The sequence below is a fragment of the Ranitomeya variabilis genome, chromosome 4 (genome assembly GCF_051348905.1).
Source record: "Ranitomeya variabilis isolate aRanVar5 chromosome 4, aRanVar5.hap1, whole genome shotgun sequence".
Classification (NCBI taxonomy): domain Eukaryota; kingdom Metazoa; phylum Chordata; class Amphibia; order Anura; family Dendrobatidae; genus Ranitomeya; species Ranitomeya variabilis.
The window spans coordinates 205022844-205047183 of NC_135235.1; the positions used below are offsets into that span (position 1 = coordinate 205022844).

At 48.7% G+C, this 24340-nt stretch overlaps 1 protein-coding gene across 1 annotated transcript in view; it reads left to right on the forward strand.

The window, feature by feature from the left end:
* PNKP (polynucleotide kinase 3'-phosphatase) overlaps positions 1-24340 on the forward strand; it is a 53364-nt gene that overhangs the window by 18330 nt on the left and 10694 nt on the right. Inside the window, exons 6-11 of the mRNA XM_077259724.1 lie at positions 929-986; positions 1487-1594; positions 2846-2917; positions 3031-3079; positions 3580-3650; positions 4855-4947. Of these exons, the coding sequence (XP_077115839.1) occupies positions 929-986; positions 1487-1594; positions 2846-2917; positions 3031-3079; positions 3580-3650; positions 4855-4947 (451 nt within the window). The remainder of the gene's footprint in view (positions 1-928; positions 987-1486; positions 1595-2845; positions 2918-3030; positions 3080-3579; positions 3651-4854; positions 4948-24340) is intronic.

Below are 24340 nucleotides of genomic sequence, written 5' to 3' on the forward strand. Positions count from 1 at the left end.
ACCTTCCACCTCAATGAGGAAATTTCTCTGCCTTCCCTTTGTCCGGTTCATAGAGTGGAGAAGGCTCTGCATACGCTTGACCTTTTCAGGGCATTGCGTATATGTGTCTAGGACTGCGTCCTTCCGGAGGTCTGATTCTCTTTTCCTTCTTCCAGAAGGCGGCCGCAAGAGTCTGCTGGCTTCCAAAGCTACCCTTGCCAGGTGGATCAAATCCACTATACAAGAGGCCTACCGCCTTAAGAATTCTCCTCTTCCAGCCAGTATTACGGCACACTCTACACGGGCGGTGGGGGCCTCCTGGGCCATTCGGCACCAGACTTCGGCACAACAGGTGTGTAAGGCGGCCACTTGGACTAGCCTACACACGTTTACTAAACACTACAGAGTTCATACCCAGTCCTCAGCGGACGTGAGCCTGGGTAGATGTGTTCTGCAGGCGGCGGTGCCCGAAGTATAGGGGCCTGTCTGCACAATATTCGTCCATTGCTTCCCACCCAGGGACTGCTTTGGGACGTCCCATGGTCCTGTGTCCCCCAATGAGGCGACAGAGTAAAGGAGATTTTTGTGTACTCACCGTAAAATCTCTTTCTCTTAGCCTCTAATTGGGGGTCACAGCTCCCACCCTGTTGCCCTTTCCGGGCCGTTGTAACTGAGTTCTCATTGTTTTCTTGAGCTCGTACATAGTTGCCTTCTTACAGGCATAATTATTAAGAGATTTTACGGTGAGTACACAAAAATCTTTTTTTTTTTTTTTTTTATTCCTTTTTGTATTTAATATTATTTTGTATACTTTCAGGAATATATTCTATAATAAAGTGAATTATTCAGATCAGTTTAAACTTCTCAGTGCGCGTTATACACATTTATATTGCCATATAAATTATGCTTTTCTTGCCGAAAAATTCCTTTTTTTTTCTCTCTCCTGCAGAATTTTATATCCTGAAATTCCCAAAAAATTGAAAGCGCTTTTGTCAGATGGATATAAGGTGAGTTAACCTGTTAGTCTTATGCTGAGTGGTGGGTAAATCACAGTTTACGCTGATGATTTCTTGCACAAAGGCGTTGATACCATTGATGAGCGAACGTGCACGGATAAGGTGTTATCTGAGTATGCTTGAGTGCTAACCGAGTGTCTTCGGTGTGCTCAAATAATGTGTTTGAGTCCCCGCGGCTGTTCGACAGGCGCAACACATGCTGGGATTTCCTGTTTGTTAGGCAATCTTTGCATGTATTGCAGCTGTCGAACAGCCACGAGACGTGCGGGGACTCTAACATGTTTTTTGAGCATGCTGAAGACCCTCGGTTAGCACCTGAGCATGCTCAGATAACACCTTATCCCAGCACACTCGCTCATTACTACGTAGTTAATACCTGTATGGGGGGGAAGGTGAACATGGTGAAGAATAAAAATGGATGATTTTCAGCAGCGTGTATTAATGTAAAGGTGGGAGTGTATTTTTTGTAATTTTATTTTGTCTTCATTCAGATCATCTTCATCACAAATCAGATGGGAATTAGCCGCGGCAAACTGAGGCCTGAAGTTTTCAAAGCCAAAGCGGAAGCCATATTGGATGAGTTGGGAATACCTGTCCAGGTTAGTATAGACTCGTCTGCTTTGGCCAGTTCTGGTCCTCCGAGGAATAGCTAGGGAAGTTGGACAGCAAGTGTTTACTTGAGCCGTGATGTAGAGAACAGATCGGACCTCAAGAGGAAGAGCTGCTCTGGAGAATGCAGGGGAAGTCTATAGAAGCCTTCTCTGTATAATATCCGTGTACCCTAATAAGCTTGTGCAAAGGGACAAAACATTTAGTTTGTTCCATCCCGTTTTGATGAGGAGGCATGATGCATTGAGAGGCGCACGCCTTTTACACCAGATCGCTCATCTGGATAACTGTCCTTGTTCTGCCTCATTTGAGGCCATGTCTTGCTCAGCTCAGATCTCAAGCAATATTGTCGCCATTTACAGAGTCCTTTGGCTTAAAGTTTCCAAAATGGACATAACCTCCCAAAAATCTCTTCACTTTTTTGGGAGTAAATTGGAACAAATTATTTACGGAACTATCGGTGGCAAAAGCACTTTGCTTCCTAAAAGTCGAACCTGAAGCGTCCGTCCACAAAAAAAACACATGACACACCAATTCATCTCTCTTCAACCTGCCTCTCAAGAAAAAAAGAAATTTAAAGCCAACTCCTTCCTGGCACCCATTCAGGGAAATCTGCTAGATCCAGGAACAGCAAGTTTTTCTTCTAGGATGGTGTGACTCTGTCCGCAGACGACGAGGACAATCTTTTGCCATATGCATCAACAGAGCAGCATTTACAGTTACACATCACTCATCTGTCTACAAACAGCTCAGGTCTGCATGTAATTACAAGCTCTGCTGTGCAGAGCAGCATATTGTAGGGGTAGAGACCCTGATTCCAGCGATGTGTCACTTACCGGGCTGCTTGTTGCAGTTTTAACAAAATCCCTGTTTTAGCTGCTGCAGATCTAGGTGTACTCTGAATGCTGAGCCAGGTATAACCCCGTCCACACCGCTGATTGGCTGCTTTCTGTGTACACTGTACATAAACTGCCAATCAGTGGTGGGGGGGCGGGGCTGGACTACCTGGCAGCAGGTTTACTAGTCCTTTAGTGATAATCTGCTGCTGATTTTATAAAAACTATAGCAAGCAACCCAGTAAGTGACACATCGCTGGAATCAGGGTCTCTCCCTTCATCAAGCCGCTCTCAGACTAGGTACCAAAAACCTGCTGAAAGATTCCCTTTAAGAATACATACATTAGGTTATTGTTTAACTCTCCTTGCTAATTATAAAGGTTCTTGTAATGTATTTCATTGCAGATTTTTGTGGCGACCGGTATGGGCATCTACCGCAAACCTGCTACAGGAATGTGGGATTTCCTCTGTGAAAAGGTGAGACAGGTCTATGTGGTTTATATCCAGTCCATGGGGGAAGATTGTGTGAAAAAGAAAAAAAAAATTGTGTTTTATTAATGTCGGCTCGTTTTTTTTTTTTTTTCTTATAGGCTAATGATGGCATTAAAGTTAAGAAAGAAGATTGTATCTACGTCGGAGGTAATGAACGGTGCTATTTTACTCAAGTATCGGCAAGATCTCAAACATTTATTCACTAAAGTTATATAGAAGCAAGGGTGGAGGAAAGAGAGGACTTTTTTTCCTTCGCCTCATTGGGGAACACATGACCGAACTTCTGAACCATGGTCCTGTGTCCCCCAATGAGTGGTTCGGAGGTGAGTACACAAAAATCCCTGTTTTTCGGTAGCTGTTTTGTAATGAGACTCCTAGTTGGTTGCAAATGCAACCAATGTAAAAATGTTAATTACCGCTATTTTTATTTTTTTTTAAACAAATTATGCTTGCAAATTATTCATACTATTTGTAATAATTGCAATTATTTTGGTAAATATGTGGCAATACTGGATGTCAAGACTGAGAACATATTATTTTATACCGGTATATTAGTGAGTTCATGGGGCGATTAGATAAATTAAGCCCATACGTAGTTTTCCCCACAATTAAGAGACTGTTAATATGACTTTATTACATCTGCACAGACGCTGCTGGAAGACCTGCAAACTGGGCTCCAGACCGCAAGAAGAAAGATTTCTCCTGCAGCGACCGCCTGGTAAGTCGTCTCACGACAATGTGCCTTTTTTTATCCAACCTTCATTAAACTATATTTTTCTATAATTTCTGATGAATAAAATGTGAAAAAAATAATAAAAAGCACTTGGGCACTCTTTAATTAACCTGCAGTGCTCTGACTCTGTTCTTCCCGTCAGTATGGCTGCAGCAATAACACGCTTACATGACCAATGCAGCCAGTCACCTGCCTCCATTAAACACTCAAGCGGTAGGTCTGGATTGGCCAGAGACAGTGACAAGCAGATAATCAATTTTTTTAGTACATACCCAGAGTGAATAGTTCATGGGTGTCCCAGTCATAGTTATACCAGGGAAGGGTGGATTTTTGATATGCTCTGCTGATTTAAACACACGATCCAAGAGATGTCAGGAAAAAGTGGTTTAATTTCAACGGTTTCAGTCCATCAGACTCCTTCCTCAGGACACTCACATCTAGTAATAGTTCTCTATTTTTTTCAGTTTCTTTATCAGGGGACATAGGAACCAGGGGTTAATGTGCTGACTCTGAAAATTCATCTTAGAAAAAAAGCTGACTGCTCTCCACCAGACTACACCTGGTTATTGAGTTTAGATTGGTGTCATTCGGAGGCAGAAATAGGCCTGTCATAGCCTTGGATAGGCGCCAACCTTCTCTCTTTTCAGAGAGATGGCTATTCTCCCTTCTTAGTTTTCACACCCCAGAGACAGCTATCTATGGTTCCTGTGTCCTCCCATGTAGCAACCGAGAAATTAAAGATTTTTGGTACTCACCGTAAAATTAATCCCTTTATTGGGGGATACAGCAGCCTCCCTCGTTTTGGGGGCGTCTCGGTTTTGTGTAGCCTCAAGGTTGCAGTGTCAGTGCCAGCCTTCAAGTTTTAGCATATTAACCCATGGTTCCTGTGTCCTCCAATGAAGAGAGCTCACTGTGCGTACCAAAAATCTTAGCATCGAGTGCTGCTCACTTCTTCATCGGTGCTGAGCGGGGCCGATGACGTTGTGACCAAACACCGAGATGCTTGTTTGTGTCCTGTTCATCATGATAGGATGATACATGTGTGCTTGATACTTGACGTATCTCGGTAAGTGTGTGGAGGCGTAACGTCATAACCCCTTTTAATGTTGTGTAATGGATCAGCGTTCCAACACATAGAGATTAATGACATAAGTATCACGTGTAAGCTGACGTGTTGTGTTTTCTATAGTTCGCAGTGAACATCGGCATAAACTTCTACACTCCAGAAGAGTTTTTCCTTGGTTGGAAAAAAGCTGCATTTCAACTACCGACCTTTGATCCTGTAAGTGTGGGGAAAAAAAAAAGTGCGTATATGATCTGTAGAGGTAATTTGCAGGGAAATAAGGGCAAGTCTACATGTAGTGGTTATTGTCCGCCCCTGATTTCACAGCAAATCTGAGCAAGTGCTCAACGAAATCAATATGTGGATTTCACCCTGTGCTCTGCCAAGACTGAAATCTGTGGTCAAAATACCCAGCATGCTCCTATTTTTTTTTTTTCAATGGGTATAGACGATGCTTTGAAAGCCTTATCTACATATAATGTACCGTGAATTACAGAGGATTTGTGGTTCATAATCCATACTGCAAATCCTCAGCAATTTCACCTCATCTGGCTTAGGAAAAAATATCTGGGTCAGTTAACAAATCAGAAGTCACTTTTATCAGCCTCCAACCTCTGTACATGTTCATTATTGGAGCATATGGATGGCAGGGAGCCCCCTATAGTCAAAGAGACATACTACATTTTTCGGACTATAATGCCATGTGCACACGTTGTGGTTTTTACTGCGGATCCGCAGCGTTTTTGACGCTGCGGATCCGCAGCAGTTTTCCATGCGGTTTACAGTACCATGTTAACCTATGGAAAATAAAACCGCTGTGCACATGCTGCGGAAAAAAACGCGCGGAAACGCTGCGGTTTATTTTCCGCAGCATGTAAATTCTTTGTGCGGAATCCGCAGCGGTTTGACATCTGCTCCATATTAAAAAACCGCAGGTGTAAAACCGCAGTAGAATCCGCACAAAAACCGCGGTAAATCCACAGTAAAACTGCGATAAATCCGCAGGAAAAACACAGTGTTTTTGCCCTGCGGATTTATCAAAATCCGTGCGGAAAAATTCGCACACCAGTCCGCAGCGTGTGCACATAGCCTAAGACACATTTTTAACAAGAAACACTCTTGTTAAAAACTGGTGTGCGTCTTATAGTCCGGAGGCAGTGTCCTGTGATGGAGGAGAATGTAGACATGGCGTCCCTTCCTATCAAAGAACTGAATATCTGCATATAGCAAAGCTGTGTGTGTCTAGCTGTGCATGTCTATATGTACAGGTAACAGAGCTGTGCATGTCTATGTTCATGCCGCAGATCTGTATGTATATGTGCATATGTATTAGAACTGTTTGTCTATATAGGCATATGTAGCAGAGCTGTATGGATGTATGTATATTTGCATGTAGCAGAGCTGTGTGTATGTATATGTGCATGTAGCTGCGCTGTGTATCTACCGTATATATGCATGTGTAGCAGAGCTGTGCATGTACAGTACAGACCAAAAGTTTGGACACACCTTCTCATTTAAAGATTTTTCTGTATTTTCATGACTATGAAAATTGTACATTCACACTGAAGGCATCAAGACTATGAATTAACACATGTGGAATTATATACTTAACAAAAAAGTGTGAAACAACTGAAATTATGTCTTATATTCTAGGTTCTTCAAAGTAGCCACCTTTTGCTTTGATGACTGCTTTTCACACTCTTGGCATTCTCTTGATGAGCTTCAAGAGGTAGTCACCGGGAATGGTCTTCCAACAATCTTGAAGGAGTTCCCAGAGATGCTTAACACTTGTTGTCCCTTTTACCTTCACCCCAAACCATCTCGATTGCGTTCAGGTCTGGTGACTGTGGAGGCCAGGTCATCTGGCGTAGCACCCCATCACTCTCCTTCTTGGTCAAATAGCCCTTACACAGCCTGGAGGTGTGTTTGAGGTCATTGTGCTTTTGAGAAATAAATGATGGTCCAACTAAACGCAAACCGGATGGAATAGCTGCAACACTGGTCTAATGTCCATTCCTTGTGTTCTATAGCCCAAACAAGTCTCTTCTGCTTGTTGCCTATCCTTAGCAGTGGTTTCATAGCAGCTATTTTACCATGAAGGCCTGCTGCTCAAAGTCTCCTCTTACCAGTTGTTGTAGAGATGTGTCTGTGCTAGAACTCTGTGGCATTGACCTGGTCTCTAATCTGAGCTGCTGTTATCCTGCGATTTCTGAGGCTGGTGACTCGGATAAACTTACCCTCAGAAGCACAGGTGACTCTTGGTCTTCCTTTCCTGGGGCGGTCCTCATGTGAGCCAGTTTCTTTGTGGCGCTTGATGGTTTTTGCCACTGCACTTGGGGACACTTTCAAAGTTTTCCCAATTTTTCGGACTGACTGACCTTCATTTCTTAAAGTAATGATGGCCACTCGTTTTTCTTAGCTGCTTTTTTTCTTGCCATAATACAAATTCTAACAGTCTATTCAGTAGGACTATCAGCTGTGTATCCACAAGACTTCTGCACAACACAACTGATGGTCCCAACCCCATTTATAAGGCAAGAAATCCCACTTATTAAACCTGACGGGGCACACCTGTGAAGTGAAAACCATTTCCGGTGACTACCTCTTGAAGCTCATCAAGAGAATGCCAAGAGTGTGCAATATGCAAATTGCCTCTTCTGAGAAAAAGAGGACTTAACTCTATAGCGCCACCTGTTGGAAGTAGCTATCCTACAAGTCACAATCAACCCTCTAACGAGTCGTGCAATATGACTTAGGATAAAAGTCAAATCAGTATCTCAATTCGCAGACACGGTGTTTCGGGCTGTTGGCCCTCGTCAGTGCGAAGCATGAGAACCTTTCACTGCCAGATAGCTCAACCCTCAGGGACACAGCAGACCGGCAGGTAGAACGCATGGCTCGTTCCATTTTCGAGGCAGCAGGGGCATCCCTGGCTCCCGCGTTCGCCTCAGTTTGGGCTGCCAAGGCCATTCTGGCCTGGGCAAAGAATTTACAAGCTCTCCAAGCATCCGCTCCTGAGCTGTCGGACCAAGCGGTTCAAATAGCAGTTGTAGCAGACTACATGCTCCATGCAGCTCTGGATTCAGCAAGGGGAGTAGCGGGGATAGCATCAAACGCCATCACGATTCGGCGTATCCTCTGGCTGCGGGAATGGAAAGCGGACGCAGCCTTAAAGAAGTCCCTCACGCACCTCCCCTACCTCAGTGGGAGACTTTTCGGTGAACAGTTGGACACTATGATATCCAACGCCACCGGGGGTAAGAGTACTTCTCTTCCCCAACTGAAACCTAAACGCACTTACAAGAAGCGTAACCAAACTCGATTCCGATCCTTTCGGAATTCCTCCGGCTGGTCCGTCTCGCGTCCAGCACAAAATCGTAACCGTTCCCCACGCAGGGACAACTCACGATCTACGCAAAGGTCGGACAAGACCTGGCAGTCAAAAGCAGGCCAGCCTAAGCCCAGAGGAGGAAAATCTCAGACTTTCTCCTCATCATGACTCACGGACTCCGGAAGACACCACACCAGTAGGCGGCCGACTTTTGCTCTTTCATCAAGTCTGGCTGCCTATTACAGAAGACAGGTGGGTCATGGAACTAGTGTCTTCCGGATACAAAATAGACTTCACCTCCAACCCACCGGACCGATTCTTCCTCTCTGTCCCCCCAAAACCGCCAGCCAAGGCTCGTGCCTACCACCAAGCGGTCTCCTCGCTTTTTCAAGCAGGAGTCATAGTACCGGTACCCACGACTGACCGCTTCCGAGGGTTCTACTCCAATCTGTTCGTAGTTCCCAAGAAAGGAGGCAGCGTACGGCCCATACTAGACCTAAAACAGCTCAACAAATATGTACGGGTCCGTCATTTCCGCATGGAGTCCCTTCGGTCCATCATTGCGTCCATGGAGAAGGGAGAATATCTCGCCTCCATAGACATACAAGACGCATACCTGCATATACCCATTGCACCTGCCCATCAGAGGTTTCTCAGGTTCGCAATAGGCCAGGACCACTACCAATTCGTGGCTCTCCCGTTCGGACTCGCCACGGCTCCCAGAGTGTTCACCAAGGTCATGGCAGCCACCATGGACGTCCTGCACTCCAGAGTCATAGTAGTCGTTCCATACCTGGACGATCTACTCATCAAGGCTCCCACCTTCAAGGACTGCGAGCTCAGCGTCTCAATCACAACGGATACTCTCAGTCGCATGGGCTGGTTAATCAACCTACAAAAGTCATCACCAACCCCGAGTCAGTCCCTGACCTTCCTGGGAATGTTATTCAACACCTCCAGGGGTCTAGTGCTCCTTCCCAAGGACAAGGCACTGGCTCTCCGACTAGCAGTTCGCACCCTCCTCCGCAAACCCCCTCGATCTCTCCAGTTTGCCATGACAGTCCTCGGCAAGATGGCAGCAGCAATAGAAGCTGTCCCATTTGCCCAGTTTCACCTCAGACCTCTCCAACTAGCCATTCTCAAGTCCTGGGACAGGTATCCCTTTTCTCTCGACAGGGAGTTCCAGCTAACGTCGTCAACCAGGAGGTCCCTGCACTGGTGGCTCAAGCCAACCTCGCTAGCAAAGGGGAAATCCTTTCTCACAGGTCAATGGAAGGTTCTGACCACCGACGCGAGCCTGACGGGTTGGGGTGCGGTGCACCTACACCACAGGGCAAGTGGTCCCCAGTGGAAGCGACCATGCCCATCAATATCCTGGAAATTCGTGCCATCCTTCTGGCATTGAGGGCCTTCCATCACTTACTGGCAGCCTCTCACATCAGATTACAGTCGGACAATGCCACGGCTGTGGCATATGTGAATCACCAAGGGGGGACCCGCAGTACCCAGGCGATGCGAGAAGTGTCACACATCCTCCGCTGGGCGGAGGACACAGGGTCGGTTCTTTCGGCGGTCCACATTCCGGGTGTGGACAACTGGGAAGCAGACTTCCTCAGCCGACAAGGAATAAACTCGGGAGAGTGGTCTCTCCATCCCGAAATTTTTCAACAGATCTGTCTCCGCTGGGGGACCCTGGATGTGGACCTAATGGCATCCCACTTCAATGCCAAGGTCTCCAACTTCATGGCCAGAACACACGATCCGCGGTCGCTCGGAGCAGACGCTCTGGTTCAGGACTGGACCCAGTTCCAGCTTCTGTATATTTTTCCGCCTCTCCCCCTGATATCCAGAGTGGTGAGGAAGATCAAACAAGAGGGAGTTCCGACCATCCTAATTGCACCGGACTGGCCCAGACGCACATGGTACACCGACATCGTACAACTCACAGCAGACGCCCTCTGGCGTCTCCCCGACCGCCACGATCTTCTATCACAAGGCCCGTTCTACCACCAGAACTCAGGGGCTCTCAATTTGACGGCGTGGCCCTTGAGACCTGGGTTCTAACCCAGGCAGGGCTCTCGACGGACGTCATTGGAACCATGATCAGAGCACGGAAACCAGGCTCTGCCAAGATTTATTACCGTACCTGGAAAGCTTTCTTTACCATGTGCGAATCTCGTGGCCAGATCCCACTCCCTTATTCCCTACCCAAAGTACTTGGTTTTCTCCAATCGGGTCTGGAGGCCAGGCTGTCATTGGGCTCGCTTAAGAGCCAGGTGTCAGCCCTCTCAGTGCTTTTTCAAAGGCGCATTGCTACCAAGCCGCAAGTAAGGACTTTCCTTCAGGGGGTTTCCCGATTGGTTCCCCCCTACAGACGACCACTAGAAACGTGGGACCTCAACCTGGTCCTGACAGCATTGCAGGAACCACCTTTCGAACCCCTTAAGGAGGTCCTGCTCCGCCTTCTTTCCCAGAAGGTGGTTTTCCTGGTGGCAATCACCTCGCTACGCAGGGTGTCTGAACTGACAGCACTCTCCTGCAGACGGCCCTTCCTGGCTTTTCACCAGGACAAGGTAGTTCTTCGTACGGTCCTATCCTTCCTTCCGAAGGTTGTGTCCGACTTCCACCTCAATGAGGAAATTTCACTACCATCCCTTTGTCCGGTTCCGGTTCATAGAGTGGAGAAGGCTCTGCATACGTTGACCTTGTCAGGGCATTGCGTATATACGTGTCTAGGACTGCGTCCTTCCGGAGTTCTGATTCTCTTTTCCTCCTTCCGGAAGGCGGCTACAAGGGTCTGCCAGCTTCCAAAGTTACCCTTGCCAGGTGGATCAAATTCACCATACAAGAGGCCTACCGCCTTAAGAATTCTCCTCTTCCAGACGGTATTACGGCACACTCTACACGGGCGGTAGGGGCCTCCTGGGCTATTCGGCACCAGGCTTCGGCACAACAAGTGTGTAAGGCGGCCACTTGGACTAGCTTACACACGTTTACTAAACACTACAGGGTTCATACCCAGTCCTCAGCGGACGCGAGCCTGGGTAGATGTGTCCTACAGGCGGCGGTGCCCTAAGTATAGGAGCATGTCTGCACAATATTCGTCCATTGCTTCCCACCCAGGGACTGCTTTAGGACGTCCCATGGTCCTGTGTCCCCCAATGAGGCGACAGAGTAAAGGAGATTTTTGTGTACTCACCGTAAAATCTCTTTCTCTTAGCCTCTAATTGGGGGACACAGCTCCCACCCTGTTGCCCTTTCCGGGCCGTTGTAACTGTTGAGTTCTCATATTGTTTTCTTGAGCTCGTACATAGTTGCCTTCTTACAGGCATAATTATGTTATTCATGTTACATTCCTCCTACTGCTTTTGCACAAAACTGGAGAAGGCTGACGCCGTCCAGGGGTGTATACTGCAGAGGAGGAGCCACAGTTAATCTTTTTCAGATTATGCATATTGTCGCCTCCTAGTGGACAGCAGCATAACACCCATGGTCCTGTGTCCCCCAATTAGAGGCTAAGAGAAAGAGATTTTACGGTGAGTACACAAAAATCTCCTTTTTTCTCAGAAGAGGCAATTTGCATATTTAATTTCCCAGAGGAGCATTGTACGGCAAATAAGCCTCCTTACCTTGACAAGCCAGAGATGGTATGTCACTCTCCATAAGGAGAAACGATACCCCTTAGACAAGAGTGTGCAAAGCAGTCATCAAAGCAAAAGGTGGCTACTTTGAAGAACCTAGAATATAAGACATAATTTCTCCTTCGCCTCATTGGGCGACACAGACCGTGGGTGTATGCTGCTGCCACTAGGAGGCTGACACTAAGTAATACAAAGAAAGTTAGCTCCTCCCCTGCAGTATACACCCCTAAGCTGGCTCTCAGCTAACCAGTTCTTGCTTAGTGTCCGTAGGAGGCACGCGGACGGGTCTGCTATTCAGACCCAAAGAACTCTTTTTACTTTTACCTTTTTTACCTTTTACAACGGACGAATGGGGCGACGGATTCTTTCATGTTCCGATCTCCCCGAACCAACAACAGGCGAGCACGGGAGTTTTACCTCTCCGTATCCTCTCCTGCGACGTGGGAAGCCACTGCCTGAGCTGATTCTAGGGGCGACGGGCCCCTTCAAGGGCACCGATATCCCCCCTCCCTTATCAGACGAGCACTGGAGTGGCACCTCCAGTATCCTCTTCTGCAGCCAGGCCTATTGCCGGACATTCAGCCCTGCCCACCAGGTTTTACCCTCGGCTGTACAGAGGCACTCTCCAGCGTGGCGTCCGAGCAGCCCCCACTGCACCACCACTATTAAAAGCGGATGGTACAAGGAAGCGGATGGTTCCTCTCCTCCTCCCTGCTAAAGGGACGATGGATTGAGGTTTTCTCTATTCCTGCACCGTCCAAAACAGCAGCATCAGCAGAGGATCGCTTCTTAATGACCTGCTGAACAGAGCTGCATACTCTGCCTTGTGGCAGATTCCTAGGTAAGTGCTGGGATTTGAGCGGCTGGAGGGCTCTGCGCAACCGGGGGTCTTTTCCCCTTCTTTCTCTCTCGGCCCCGGCCGGCACCAAAAACTTAGCCTTCGGCTTTGGGTAGGCCGCAACCCAGAGTCTCCGCCCATGCTAGGCTGCGCGTTTAGGCTCCGCCCCCCCCCCCCCCCCCCCCCGCCATATTCTCGGCGGCCATGTTCATCTCCCTGCCGCTTCCAGACACGAGCTGTGTATATCCGGAAGCGGCTGCTGCATCGGTCCCGGAGGTGTTTTTCAGCGCTGGAGAATCTAATCCAGCGCTGACGGGGGATTCAGGAACCGGGTAGGGAGACGCCGCTCCACCCCTCCCCCGCTCTCCTTTCCCCACAACCCCCTCCGACAGCAGAGGTGGATAATGGATAAAAAAAAAAATCATAAACGCACGACCAGCATGAACACTATGTCCAGTATTCCCTGGTCCTAGATCTAGTCTTAAAAGCTCCGGACCAGCAACCCCTAGTCTTATAGGTACTTGACCAGCATCCCTGGTCTTAAGGTTACACGACCAGCATCCCCTGGTCTTAAGGGTACATGACCAGCATTCACTGGTCTTAAAGGCACAGGACCAGCTTTCCCTGGTCTTAAATGCACATCACCAGCATGGTCTGAAACGCTCATAACCAGCCGAAGCTGGTCAGAATAATTAGTTCAAATGAGCACAGGAGCCTTCCGCCGCCGCCGATCCCAGTCTTTTTTCCCAGAATGCCTAGTTCCTCTGAGTTCGCCACTGCCGCAATCCGTGGCTTCTCTGACCAAGTGATTTTACCCCTATTTGAACCCGCTGTGGTTCGGAGTGCTCGCAGGACCAATACAAATGGATCCTCTCCTACACGGGGGCCGTCGGCTAGCAGGCCACAAATATTTTAAACGTACAGGCGTCTAGAAAACGGGAGCTTCGCTTCTTGATTTCCCTCACCAATGATTTGCTGGGAACTAAACTCCGCATCTGAATCGGAGATGACCTTGGATCTGGACTCTCAAAAGCCTCGGCCAAAATACGCGAATCCAGCTTGTGCTATCAACCAATCTCTGTCGATTCACAAGGACTATGTTTCTGCTCTAGATCGTTTCCTCCAAACGGAGATAAACTTCCTAGTAGTGCATTTGCCCTTTTTTCCTGGACAGCAAGCGTTCGGATAAGCGATTCACTGGCAAGCGCCATAGTAGCGCAGTGAAAAACACTGGTGTTTATACAGCATGGGAGTCCAGGATTCCGGCCTTACCATGAGCAATCGCAAATGGTCTTGCTCTAGAAACAGAAGCCTCTTCAAGCGACACCAGATGCCATGCCTGATTTAATAGTTTTTTAACGGCGACGGGTCCTTCAAAGGACACCGATCTCCTCACACCATCATCAAATCAACACATGGAGCGTCGCCTCCTCGTATACTCTGGGCGTCGGGTCCTTCAAAGGACACCGATCTCCTCACACCATCATCAAATGAGCTCATGGAGTGTCGCGTCTACGTAGACTCTGGGCGACGGGTCCTTCAAAGGACACCTTTCTCCTCACATCATCATCAAATGAGCACATACAGTGTCGGTTCCACGTGTACTCTGGGCGACGGGTCCTTCAAAGGACACCGATCTCCTCACACCATCATCAAATGAGCACATGGAGTGTCGCCTCCACTTATACTCTTCTACAGCTGGGCCTAATGCCAATCCGGTCCTCCCAGGGACTTGAACTACGTGGATGTACAGATGCCCTCCTTTTGACGTCCGAGCAGTTCCCCTCTGCATCGCCACTATTTAACGGACAATGCGTGGTGGCGGACGATTCCTCTCCACCCCCCTGTTAAGGGGTTGGTGGATTGAGAGTTCTTCTTTTATCTCTGCACGTTCAATGACGGCAGCAACTTAGGAGATGGCTTGTTTTCCTCGCTGTGGCGGATGCAGCCACGCACTTTGCTACCTGGCAGCTTAACTTCTGTGGTATACCTACCAGTATCCCTGCCCGATGGATCATCTTTTAAAAATACCATGGACTGTCAGACAATGACTCGTTCTGTCTTGTGGTCTCGAGTTCAGCGCTTTACCTTTCCTTAGCCCGCACGGGTTGCCAGACCAATGGTCTACTGGCCGGAGACCTTAGCTACCTTGCTTCACAATAACAGAAAACATTTGGAGTAGTGTCCGCAACACATAGGAGTGTCCTATGTAAATGTGCTATTCACCCCACCACAGGGTGTTTAGTCTGTATTGCTTTTGTTACTAATGGTTCCAGTGTTGGTCTATATTTATTTGATTCAGATTAGTTCTCTCTCTTTCCGGAAACAGTACAGCTGGCCAATCAAATCCCGTGAGCGGGAGGCTTTGTGGTACACGCCTCTTTCAATGCGGCTAGTTGCGGGCGCTGTCTGCAGCGAATGCCATTACATTCAGAAGGGCTTATGGATCAGAGAACGGAGGCATACTCTGCGTTCTTAAAAAAAACCCAAAACCTCTGACATCACGCCCTTACAGAGTGGTCGCTGTGTGGGACTGGGTGTTCCCTACCTAGGAACAAAGGATCGCAAGTGTCCTATAGATCCAACCAACAGTTGAAGGATTGTCCAGGACAGTCTAGATCTAAGGGATCTTGGTTCCAAAAGAGGACCGAAAAGTAAGACCGATCCTGGACCTAACTTCTAACAAGCCTCAAAAAGGTCCTCCTTCTTGGATAGAGTTCCTCCACTCGGCCATCACTTCAATGGGAAAAGGTGGAGTTTTTTGTCTGGAATCCATCAACATTCGGGATGATTACCTTCACAAGTCACGACCTTACCTTTCGGCTTTGCTACTGCTCCCAGAGTGTTCGCCATTATCATGGTGGTGGTCATGTCCCTCTGGCACTCTGGGTGTGTGGCCGTCCTCCCTTATCTGGTCATCTTCCAGCCGTTCTTCCAGGATTACGCTGAGCCCGTCTATATACAGTCATGGCCAAAAGTATTCACACCCCTGCAATTCTGTCAGATAATACTCGGTTTCTTCCTGAAAATGATTGCAAACACAAATTCTTTGGTATTATCTTCATTTAATTTGTCTTAAATGAAAAAACACAAAAGACAATGAAGCAAAAAGCAAAACATTGATCATTTCACACAAAACTCCAAAAATGGGCCAGACAAAAGTATTGGTACCCTCAGCCTAATACTTGGTTGCACAACCTTTAGCCAAAATAACTGCGACCAACGTCTTCCGGTAACCATCAATGAGTTTCTTACAATGCTCTGCTGGAATTTTAGACCATTCTTCTTTGGCAAACTGCTCCAGGTCCCTCATATTTGAAGGGTGCCTTCTCCAAACTGCCATTTTTAGATCTCTCCACAGGTGTTCTATGGGATTCAGGTCTGGACTCATTGCTGGCCACCTTAGAAGTCTCCAGTGCTTTCTCTCAAACCATTTTCTAGTGCTTTTTGAAGTGTGTTTTGGGTCATTGTCCTGCTGGAAGACCCATGACCTCTGAGGGAGATCCAGCTTTCTCACACTGGGCCCTACATTATGCTGCAAAATTTGTTGGTAGTCTTCAGACTTCATAAGGCCATGCACACGGTCAAGCAGTCCAGTGCCAGAGGCAGCAAAGCAACCCCAAAACATCAGGTTACCTCCGCCATGTTTGACTGTAGGGACCGTGTTCTTTTCTTTGAATGCCTCTTTTTTTCTCCTGTAAACTCTATGTTGATGCCTTTGCCCAAAAAGCTCTACTTTTGTCTCATCTGACCAGAGAACATTCTTCCAAAACGTTTTAGGCTTTTTCAGGTAGGTTTTGGCAAACTCCAGCCTGGCTTTTTTATGTCTCGGGGTAAGAAGTGGGGTCTTCCTGGGTTTCCTACCATACAGTCCCTTTTCATTCAGACACCAACGGATAGTACGGGTTGACACTGTTGTACCCTCGGACTGCAGGGCAGCTTGAACTTGTTTGGATGTTAGTCGAGGTTCTTTATCCAACATCCGCACAATCTTGCGTTGAAATCTCTTGTCAATTTTTCTTTTCCGTCCACATCTAGGGAGGTTAGCCACAGTGCCATGGGCTTTAAACTTCTTGATGACCCTGCGCACGGTAGACACAGGAACATTCAGGTCTTTGGAGATGGACTTGTAGCCTTGAGATTGCTCATGCTTCCTCACAATTTGGTTTCTCAAGTCCTCAGACAGTTCTTTGGTCTTCTTTCTTTTCTCCATGCTTAATGTGGTACACACAAGGACACAGGACAGAGGTTGAGTCAACTTTAATCCATGTCAACTGGCTGCAAGTGTGATTTAGTTATTGCCAACACCTGTTAGGTGCCACAGGTAAGTTACAGGTGCTGTTAATTACACAAATTAGAGAAGCATGATTTTTCGAACAGTGCCAATACTTTTGTCCACCCCCTTTTTTATGTTTGGTGTGGAATTATATCCAATTTGGCTTTAGAACAATTCTTTTTGTGTTTTTTTCATTTAAGACAAATTAAATGAAGATAATAATACCAGAGAATTTGTGTTTGCAATCATTTTCAGGAAGAAACTGAGTATTATCTGACAGAATTGCAGGGGTGTGAATACTTTTGGCCATGACTGTATACCTTACGATACCCTTCCTCACTTGGGTTGGCGGATAGACTTAGACAGGTCTTACTCATTTCCAGCCCGGCATCTATCCTTATTAAGGATGATCCTGGACACCCCCAGAGGTTGGAATCCTCCCTTGAGACAAGCCCGTGATCCTTCAACAGGGCGTCCCCCCGCACTTGGTCACTCATCCCCACATTCCGTGTCGGAATGGCCATGCGGCAATTCTGGCAAATGCCAGAACAGCCTGTCTGTTCGTGGGCTATCTCTTCTGCTACGTCTTTAAAAGAAGCGGGTTCTCAAGACAGGGCTGGTTTTCAGCCCCGGTCCGTGCCTGCCCTCATTCCTTCTGATTTGCTGTGAGGATCCTTTGGTGGGATAATAGCAATGGAGGCAGTTCCCTTCGCTCCGCTTGTTTTTTTCTGCAGGTCAAACAGGTTTCCAGAGGGTAATCTCTGAGCATCTTTCTCGTCCAGGGGAGATCTCTTCTCCCGGTTCTATGGTTGCTAGTGTCTACAGAGCGTCACCACCCTGCTCAAGGCCTCTGGTTATCTCAGGAATCCAGCCTCCGATCCCTTTTTTTCTTGGGATCCCAACGGTACCTCTGCTCTTACAGCAGGCCCAATGCCCTCTGACAGGTCTCCCCATCCAAAATTCAGTTGGATATTATCACGGCTGTGCAATACCTCTATTACCTAGCAGGTACCCGCGGTCAGGCACATTCACCTACGTACCTCACGCTCTCTCATGGGCCAAGATCTATCACTCGGTGGTCTCGGCAGTACTCATCCCAGGAGTAGAATTCTGGGCGGCAGTTTTCTTCCTCAGCCGCCAGGGTCTCGCCTCAAGCGAGTGGGAACTTCATCCGGAAGTCTTCCAACATATCTGCCTTCACTGGAGCACTCCAGGTGTAGATCAGATGGCGTCCAGACTGAACGCAAATGCACTCGAGTTCATGGTCCGGTCTTGAGACCCAAAAGCCATCACAGTGCATACTCTGTTTCTTCTCGGATACCAGCTCCAATTCGCCTCTTCCACTAGCTCCGAGGGTCTTTGGGAAAAAGGAAGGCCCAAGTGGTCCTGGAAAATCTACACTGTCCAAGTCAATTTAGACGAGTCTTCGGAGCTGGCGGCTCTGTTCCTTCAGATCTTTTTTCCTTCATTACCATCTAGGCAAGGTTGTCCTCAAGCCGTCCCCATCCCTTGTTACCAAGGTGGTATCGTACTTCCACTGTTACGAGGGTATCGTTCTTCCCTCTTCTCTTTCGGCTCCAGTCCACAAAACGGAATGGGTTCCCCATTCCCTGAACAATGTGAGAGCCCTGAGTAGGTACGTGCTGAGGACAGCGTCCTTCGAGAGGATGGACACCTTCATTTGGGCTTCTTGACGCTTTTTTCAGGAAGGCCTTAGCCGTTTTTTTCTTCGGCTATGTTAGCCTGGTGGATTCTTTACATCCAGAAGTCCTTCTGTGTTAGACTTCAGCCTTTTTTTCACTCCACTCGATCAATCGAGGTTTCTTGGGTTCCAGACTCCAGGCGTCAACAAAGCACGTCTGTCAGCTTCGCGGGTTCGTCCAGTCCGCATGCACCCTTGAAGCACTATACTTTCCGGTCTTCCGCAGACGTGAGTCTGGGCAGGCGGACTCTGCAGGCCGCGGTGGCGCATTTGTAAGTAGCGGTTACACAGGGCCTGATCTGATGTTGTTCCCACCCAGGGACTGCTTTGGGACGTCCCACGGTCTGTGTCCCCCAATGAGGCGAAGGAGAAATAGGGATTTTTGTGTACTCACCGTAAAATCCTTTTCTCCGAGCCATTCATTGGGGGACACAGCTCCCACCCTGTTATTAGCTTGTGGTTGTTTTATAACATATATAATTTGACGTGCTATACTCTCATATATGATTTGACATACTATACTCTCATGTTATTGATCTCCTACTGCTTTTGCACCGAACTGGTTAGCTGAGAGCCAGCAGAGGGGTGTATACTGCAGGGGAGGAGCTAACTTTTTTTGTATTACTTAGTGTCAGCCTCCTAGTGGCAGCAGCATACACCCATGGTCTGTGTCCCCCAATGAATGGCTCGGAGAAAAGGATTTTACGGTGAGTACACAAAAATCCCTATTTCAGTTGTTTCACACTTTTTTGTTAAGTATATAATTCCAGATGTGTTAATTCATAGTTTTGATACCTTCAGTGTGAATGTACAATTTTCATAGTCATGAAAATACAGAAAAATCTTTAAATGAGAAGGTGTGTCCAAACTTTTGGTCTGTACTGTATATATGCAGTTAGGAGAGCTGTGCATGTATATATGCAGTTAGGAGAGCTGTGTATGTGCAAATGTATCAGAACTGTATGTCTATATAGGCATATGTAGCAGAGCTGTGTGGATGTATATATCTGCATGTAGCAGAGCTGTGTGTATGTATATGTAGCAGAGCTTTGTGTGTATGTATATGTGCATGCAGCAGAGCTGTGTATGTACCGTATTTATGCATATGTAGCAGAGCTGTGTGTGTATATATGCAGTTAGGAGAGCTGTGTATGTGCATATGTAGCAGAGCTGAGTATGTCTATATGGGCATGTAGTAGAGCTGTTTAGTGTGTATAACACTGCAGAGAGACACAAACAATAGATATATTACCTCCCTATTCTACACCAGTACATTAAAATGAGTGATCATGACTTTTTCATCACCAGGGAAGTTTTAATGAATAGGAAAAAATGTTTTACTCTGTCGCCTCATTGGGGGACACAGGACCATGGGTGTTATGCTGCTGTCCACTAGGAGGCGACACTATGCATAATCTGAAAAAGATTTACTGTGGCTCCTCCTCTACAGTATACACCTCTGTACGGCGTCAGCCTTCTCCAGTTTTTGCTTAGTGTCGCATAGGAGGCAAACCTAAGATTTTTTACTCTGTTTTTTTTCCGACGGATTACCGATGAAGAAAAGTGGGTCTCCTGTGAGACTCTCGGCATGGCTCCTTCCTAGGCCCCCTATTACGGGGTGCCCGGTTGAAGTAGAGATGGCTATTCTCCATGTCGCTCCTTCCCCAGTCCCTCGGGTGCTGGTTCGAAGTCGAGACTCCCCCTCCTTCCCCAATTCCTTTTGGTTTCTGGGTTGAGGTCGAGGCGAGGATAAAGCCCCCTGAAGGTGACAACCGCACCCTCCCTAATCCCCCTCTGGGGGTATTAGGTTGAGACGCCTCAGGTAGGGCCTGTACAGGCAGCATTCTACAGCTCCCAGCAATGGGCCAGCACACTGCGCCTGCATCCAGGGACCCTAGCCCAGCTGCGGGCTCCTGTCGGGGCCGGGGGGAGTGCAGGCAGGCATGGCACATACAGACACAGGGCTCCCTGCGCCCCTGTCTCTGCGGCAGCACCAGCTCTATACTGCCTCAGGGGGACCCCTCACAGGGCTCCCCTCCCACTTGCAGCCCCACCGTTATCCTGCCTTTAAATCCGGGGGGTCTGGTTCTGATCCGATTGCCCCCCCCCCCCAGACTTCCGCGCTGGCCTGGAGCCTTTCTGGGCATCAGGCATCTAATTTAGGCCCCGGCTTCGGCCTAGCTGAAGCCACCGCCTCCTCTCCACCCCCCGGCCCGCCCCCCGGATGACAAATATGACACTCTACAGTGTCATAAAGGGGGTGGATCGAGACAGAAAGGGCGCATTTTTACACAGCTTTGCCGCCTTTTTCTCAGCTCTCCGCCCCCTTCTACCCCTGCCTCTTCTCTTCGGTGGCCATTTCTACTGCAGCAAGGATTAACCCTGCATCTCCCGGTCAGCAGGACCAGGCCAGCCAGTCTCCGGGGGCACAAGACTGTGGATCTTCGGCGCTGGACCTAGGGGCATACTGGTGGGGTCAGATCACAGCTGGGTTGTTTTACTCGGCTGTGAATCCATATTACCTATAAGGCTTATAGGTTTCTCTACCCCTGTAAGGTCCTTTGCATAGCAGCCCTTCTGCACTCTGTGCACTATGCCGGGCTCAAGGTCCAAGAGAACCAGGCAGGACTGCTATTATGCATTCTGTACAGCCTGCTGGACCGCTCTCCCCAGTGGCAGCACGTAACGCGCTGCCAGGACTGCATCCAGACTACTGCGTCAGAGCCCCATGAAGCCCCTGCCAATGCCTCGGTGTCTAATGCCATGCCGGAATGGGTCACTCAGAGGTCGCAATCTATGACGCAGTCTATAGATAACCAAACCTCCACATTGCTTCAGGCTCTGCAGAGTCATGCCTCGGCTATGACCGCTACCCAGCAAAGGGAGAGCTTGACTCAGGAACAGAACGACCTGGCACATCCATGTCTAGGTCAGGACGCAAGCGGACCCATAGGTCAAGTCCATCTGTGTCATCCCATAGCACACGGTCATCCCCTTCTAGTTAGAGACACCGTAGTTCCAAGTTATCTAGACCGTCCCCTTCCAGGGGCAGACAATGCAGATCTCCACAGTCCCCGACCAGAGAAGGCCTCCTCCCCAGCTCACCCAGCAGGGGACGCCTCAGTGATACACAGGATTCGGAAGGCGTCTGTGACTCCGACTCAGACAGGGAAACGGAGGGGTCCCTGATCTCAATCCCCCCTAGCAATAGAGTGCTAGTCGAGGACATAATCTCTTCCATCCATCGGGTGCTGGACATTTCTAATCTGCAACCAGAGGATTTCCTTTGAAGGACCTCTGAAGCCGCCTAAGGTTTTCTCTAACCACCCAGAGTTTAAAGCGATCCTTATAGAGCAGCTCTCACAACCTGAGAAACAAAAAAACAAAAAATTCGCTAATCACAAATATCTGGAAGCAAGGTACCCTTTCCCACAGAAGGACACCAAGGAATGGACAGATCCACCCGAAGTGGACCCCCCAGTCTCTAGACTAGCAGTACAGACTCTCCTTTTCACTGCCAGATACCTCAACCCTCAGGGACGCAGCAGACCGGCAGTTAGAACTTATGGCTCGTTCAATTTTCGAGGCGGTAGGGGCCTTCCTGACTCCCGCGTTCGCTTCAGTTTGGGCTGCCAAGGCCATACTGACTTGGGCCAAAAATGTACAAGCTGGCCTCCAAGCATCTGCGCCTGAGCTGTCGGACCAAGCGGTTCAAATAGCAGTTGTAGCAGATTATATGCTTCATGCAGCTCTGTATTCAGCAAGGGGCGTAGCGGGGATAGCATCAAATGCCATCACGATTCGGCATATCCTCTGGCTACGGAATGGAAAGCGGACACAGCCTCAAAGAAGTCCCTCACGCACTCCCGTATCTCAGTGGGTGACCTTTCGGGGAAAAGTTGGACACTGATATCCAACGCCACCGGGGGGAAGAGTACCTCTCTCCCTCAACTGAAACCTAAAGGCACTTACAAGAAGTGTAACAAAACCGATTCCGATCCTTTCGGAATACCTCGGGCTGGTCCGTCTCGCGTCCAGCACAAAATCGTAACCATTCCCCACACAGAGACAACTCGTGGTCGTCGCAAAGGTTGGACAAGACCTGGCAGTTAAAAGCAGGCCAGTCAAAGCCCAAAGGAGGTAAACCTCAGATTTTTTTCCCCCCTCATGACTCACGGACCCCGGAAGACATCCCACCCGTAGGCGGCCGACTTTGCTCTTCCAGCAAGTCTGGATGCCTACTACAGAAGACAGGTGGGTCAGGGAACTAGTGTCTTCCGGATACAAGATAGTGTTCAACCTCCAACCCACCGAACCGAGTCTTCCGCTCTGTTCCCTCAAAACCGCCAGCCAAGGCTCGTGCCTTCCACCAAGCGGTTCCCTCGCTTCTTCAAGCAGGAGTCATAGTACCGGTTCCCAGGGCCGAGCGCTTCCGAGGGTTCTACTCCAATCTATTCGTAGTCCCCAAGAAAGGAGGCAGCGTACGGCCCATACTGGACCTAAAACAACTCAACAAATATGTACGGGTTCGTCACTTCCGCTGGAGTCCCCTTCGGTCCATCATTGCGTCCATGGAGAAGGGAGAATATCTCGCCTTCATAGAAATACAAGACGCATACCTGCATATACCGATTGCACCTACCCGTCAGAGTTTTCTCAGATTCTCAATCGACCAGGACCACTACCAGTTCGTGGCTCTTTCATTCGGACTCGCCACGGCTCCCAGAGTGTTTACCAAGGTCATGGCAGCCACCATGGACGTCCTGCACTCCAGAGGCATAGTAGTCGTTCCATACCTGGACGATCTACTCATCAAGGCTCCTACCTTCAAGGACTGCGAGCTCAGCGTCTCAATCACAATCGACACTGAGTCGCATGGGCTGGTTAGTCAACCTACAAAGGTCTTCACCAACCCCGAGTCTGTCTCTGACCTTCCTGGGAATGCTATTCAACACCTCCAGGGGTCTAGTGCTCTTTCCAAGGCACTGGCTCTCCGCCTAGGAGTTCGCATCCTCTTCCGCAAACCCCCTCGATCTCTCCAGTTTGGCATGAGTCCTCGGCAGGATGGGGGCAGCAATAGAAGCGGTCCCAATTTGGCCCAGTTTCACCTCAGGCCTCTCCAACTATCCATTCTCATGTCCTGGGACAGGAATCCCTTTCTCTACAGGGAGTTCCAGCTAACGTCGTCAACAAAGAGGTCCCTTCACTGGTGACTCAAGCCAACCTCGCTAGCAAAGGGGAAATCCTTTCTCACAGATCAGTGGAAGGTTCTGACCACCGATGCGAGCCTGACGGGTTGGGGTGCAGTGCACCTACACCACAGGGCAAATGGTCCCCAGTGGAAGCAACCATGCCCATCAACATCCTGGGAATTCGTGCCATCCTCCTGGCATTGAGGGCCTTCCATCACTTACTGGCAGCCTCTCACAGAATACAATTGGATAATGCCACCACTGTGGCATATGTGAATCACCAAGGGGGGACCCGCAGTACCCAGGCGATGCCAGAAGTGTCACACATCCTCCACTGGGTGGAGGACACAGGCTCGGTTTTCTCGGCAGTCCACATTCCGGGTGTGGACAACTGGGAAGCAGACTTCCTCAGACGACAAGGAATAGATTCGGGAGAGTGGTGTCTCCATCCCGAAATTTTTCGTCAGATCTGCCATCGCTGGGGGACCCCAGATGTGGACCTAATGGCATCCCACTTCAATGCCAAGGTCTCCAACTTCATAGCCAGAACACACGATCCGCGGTCGCTCGGAGCAGACGCTCTGGTTCAGGACTGGACCCAGTTCCAGCCTCTGTACATTTTTCCACCTCTC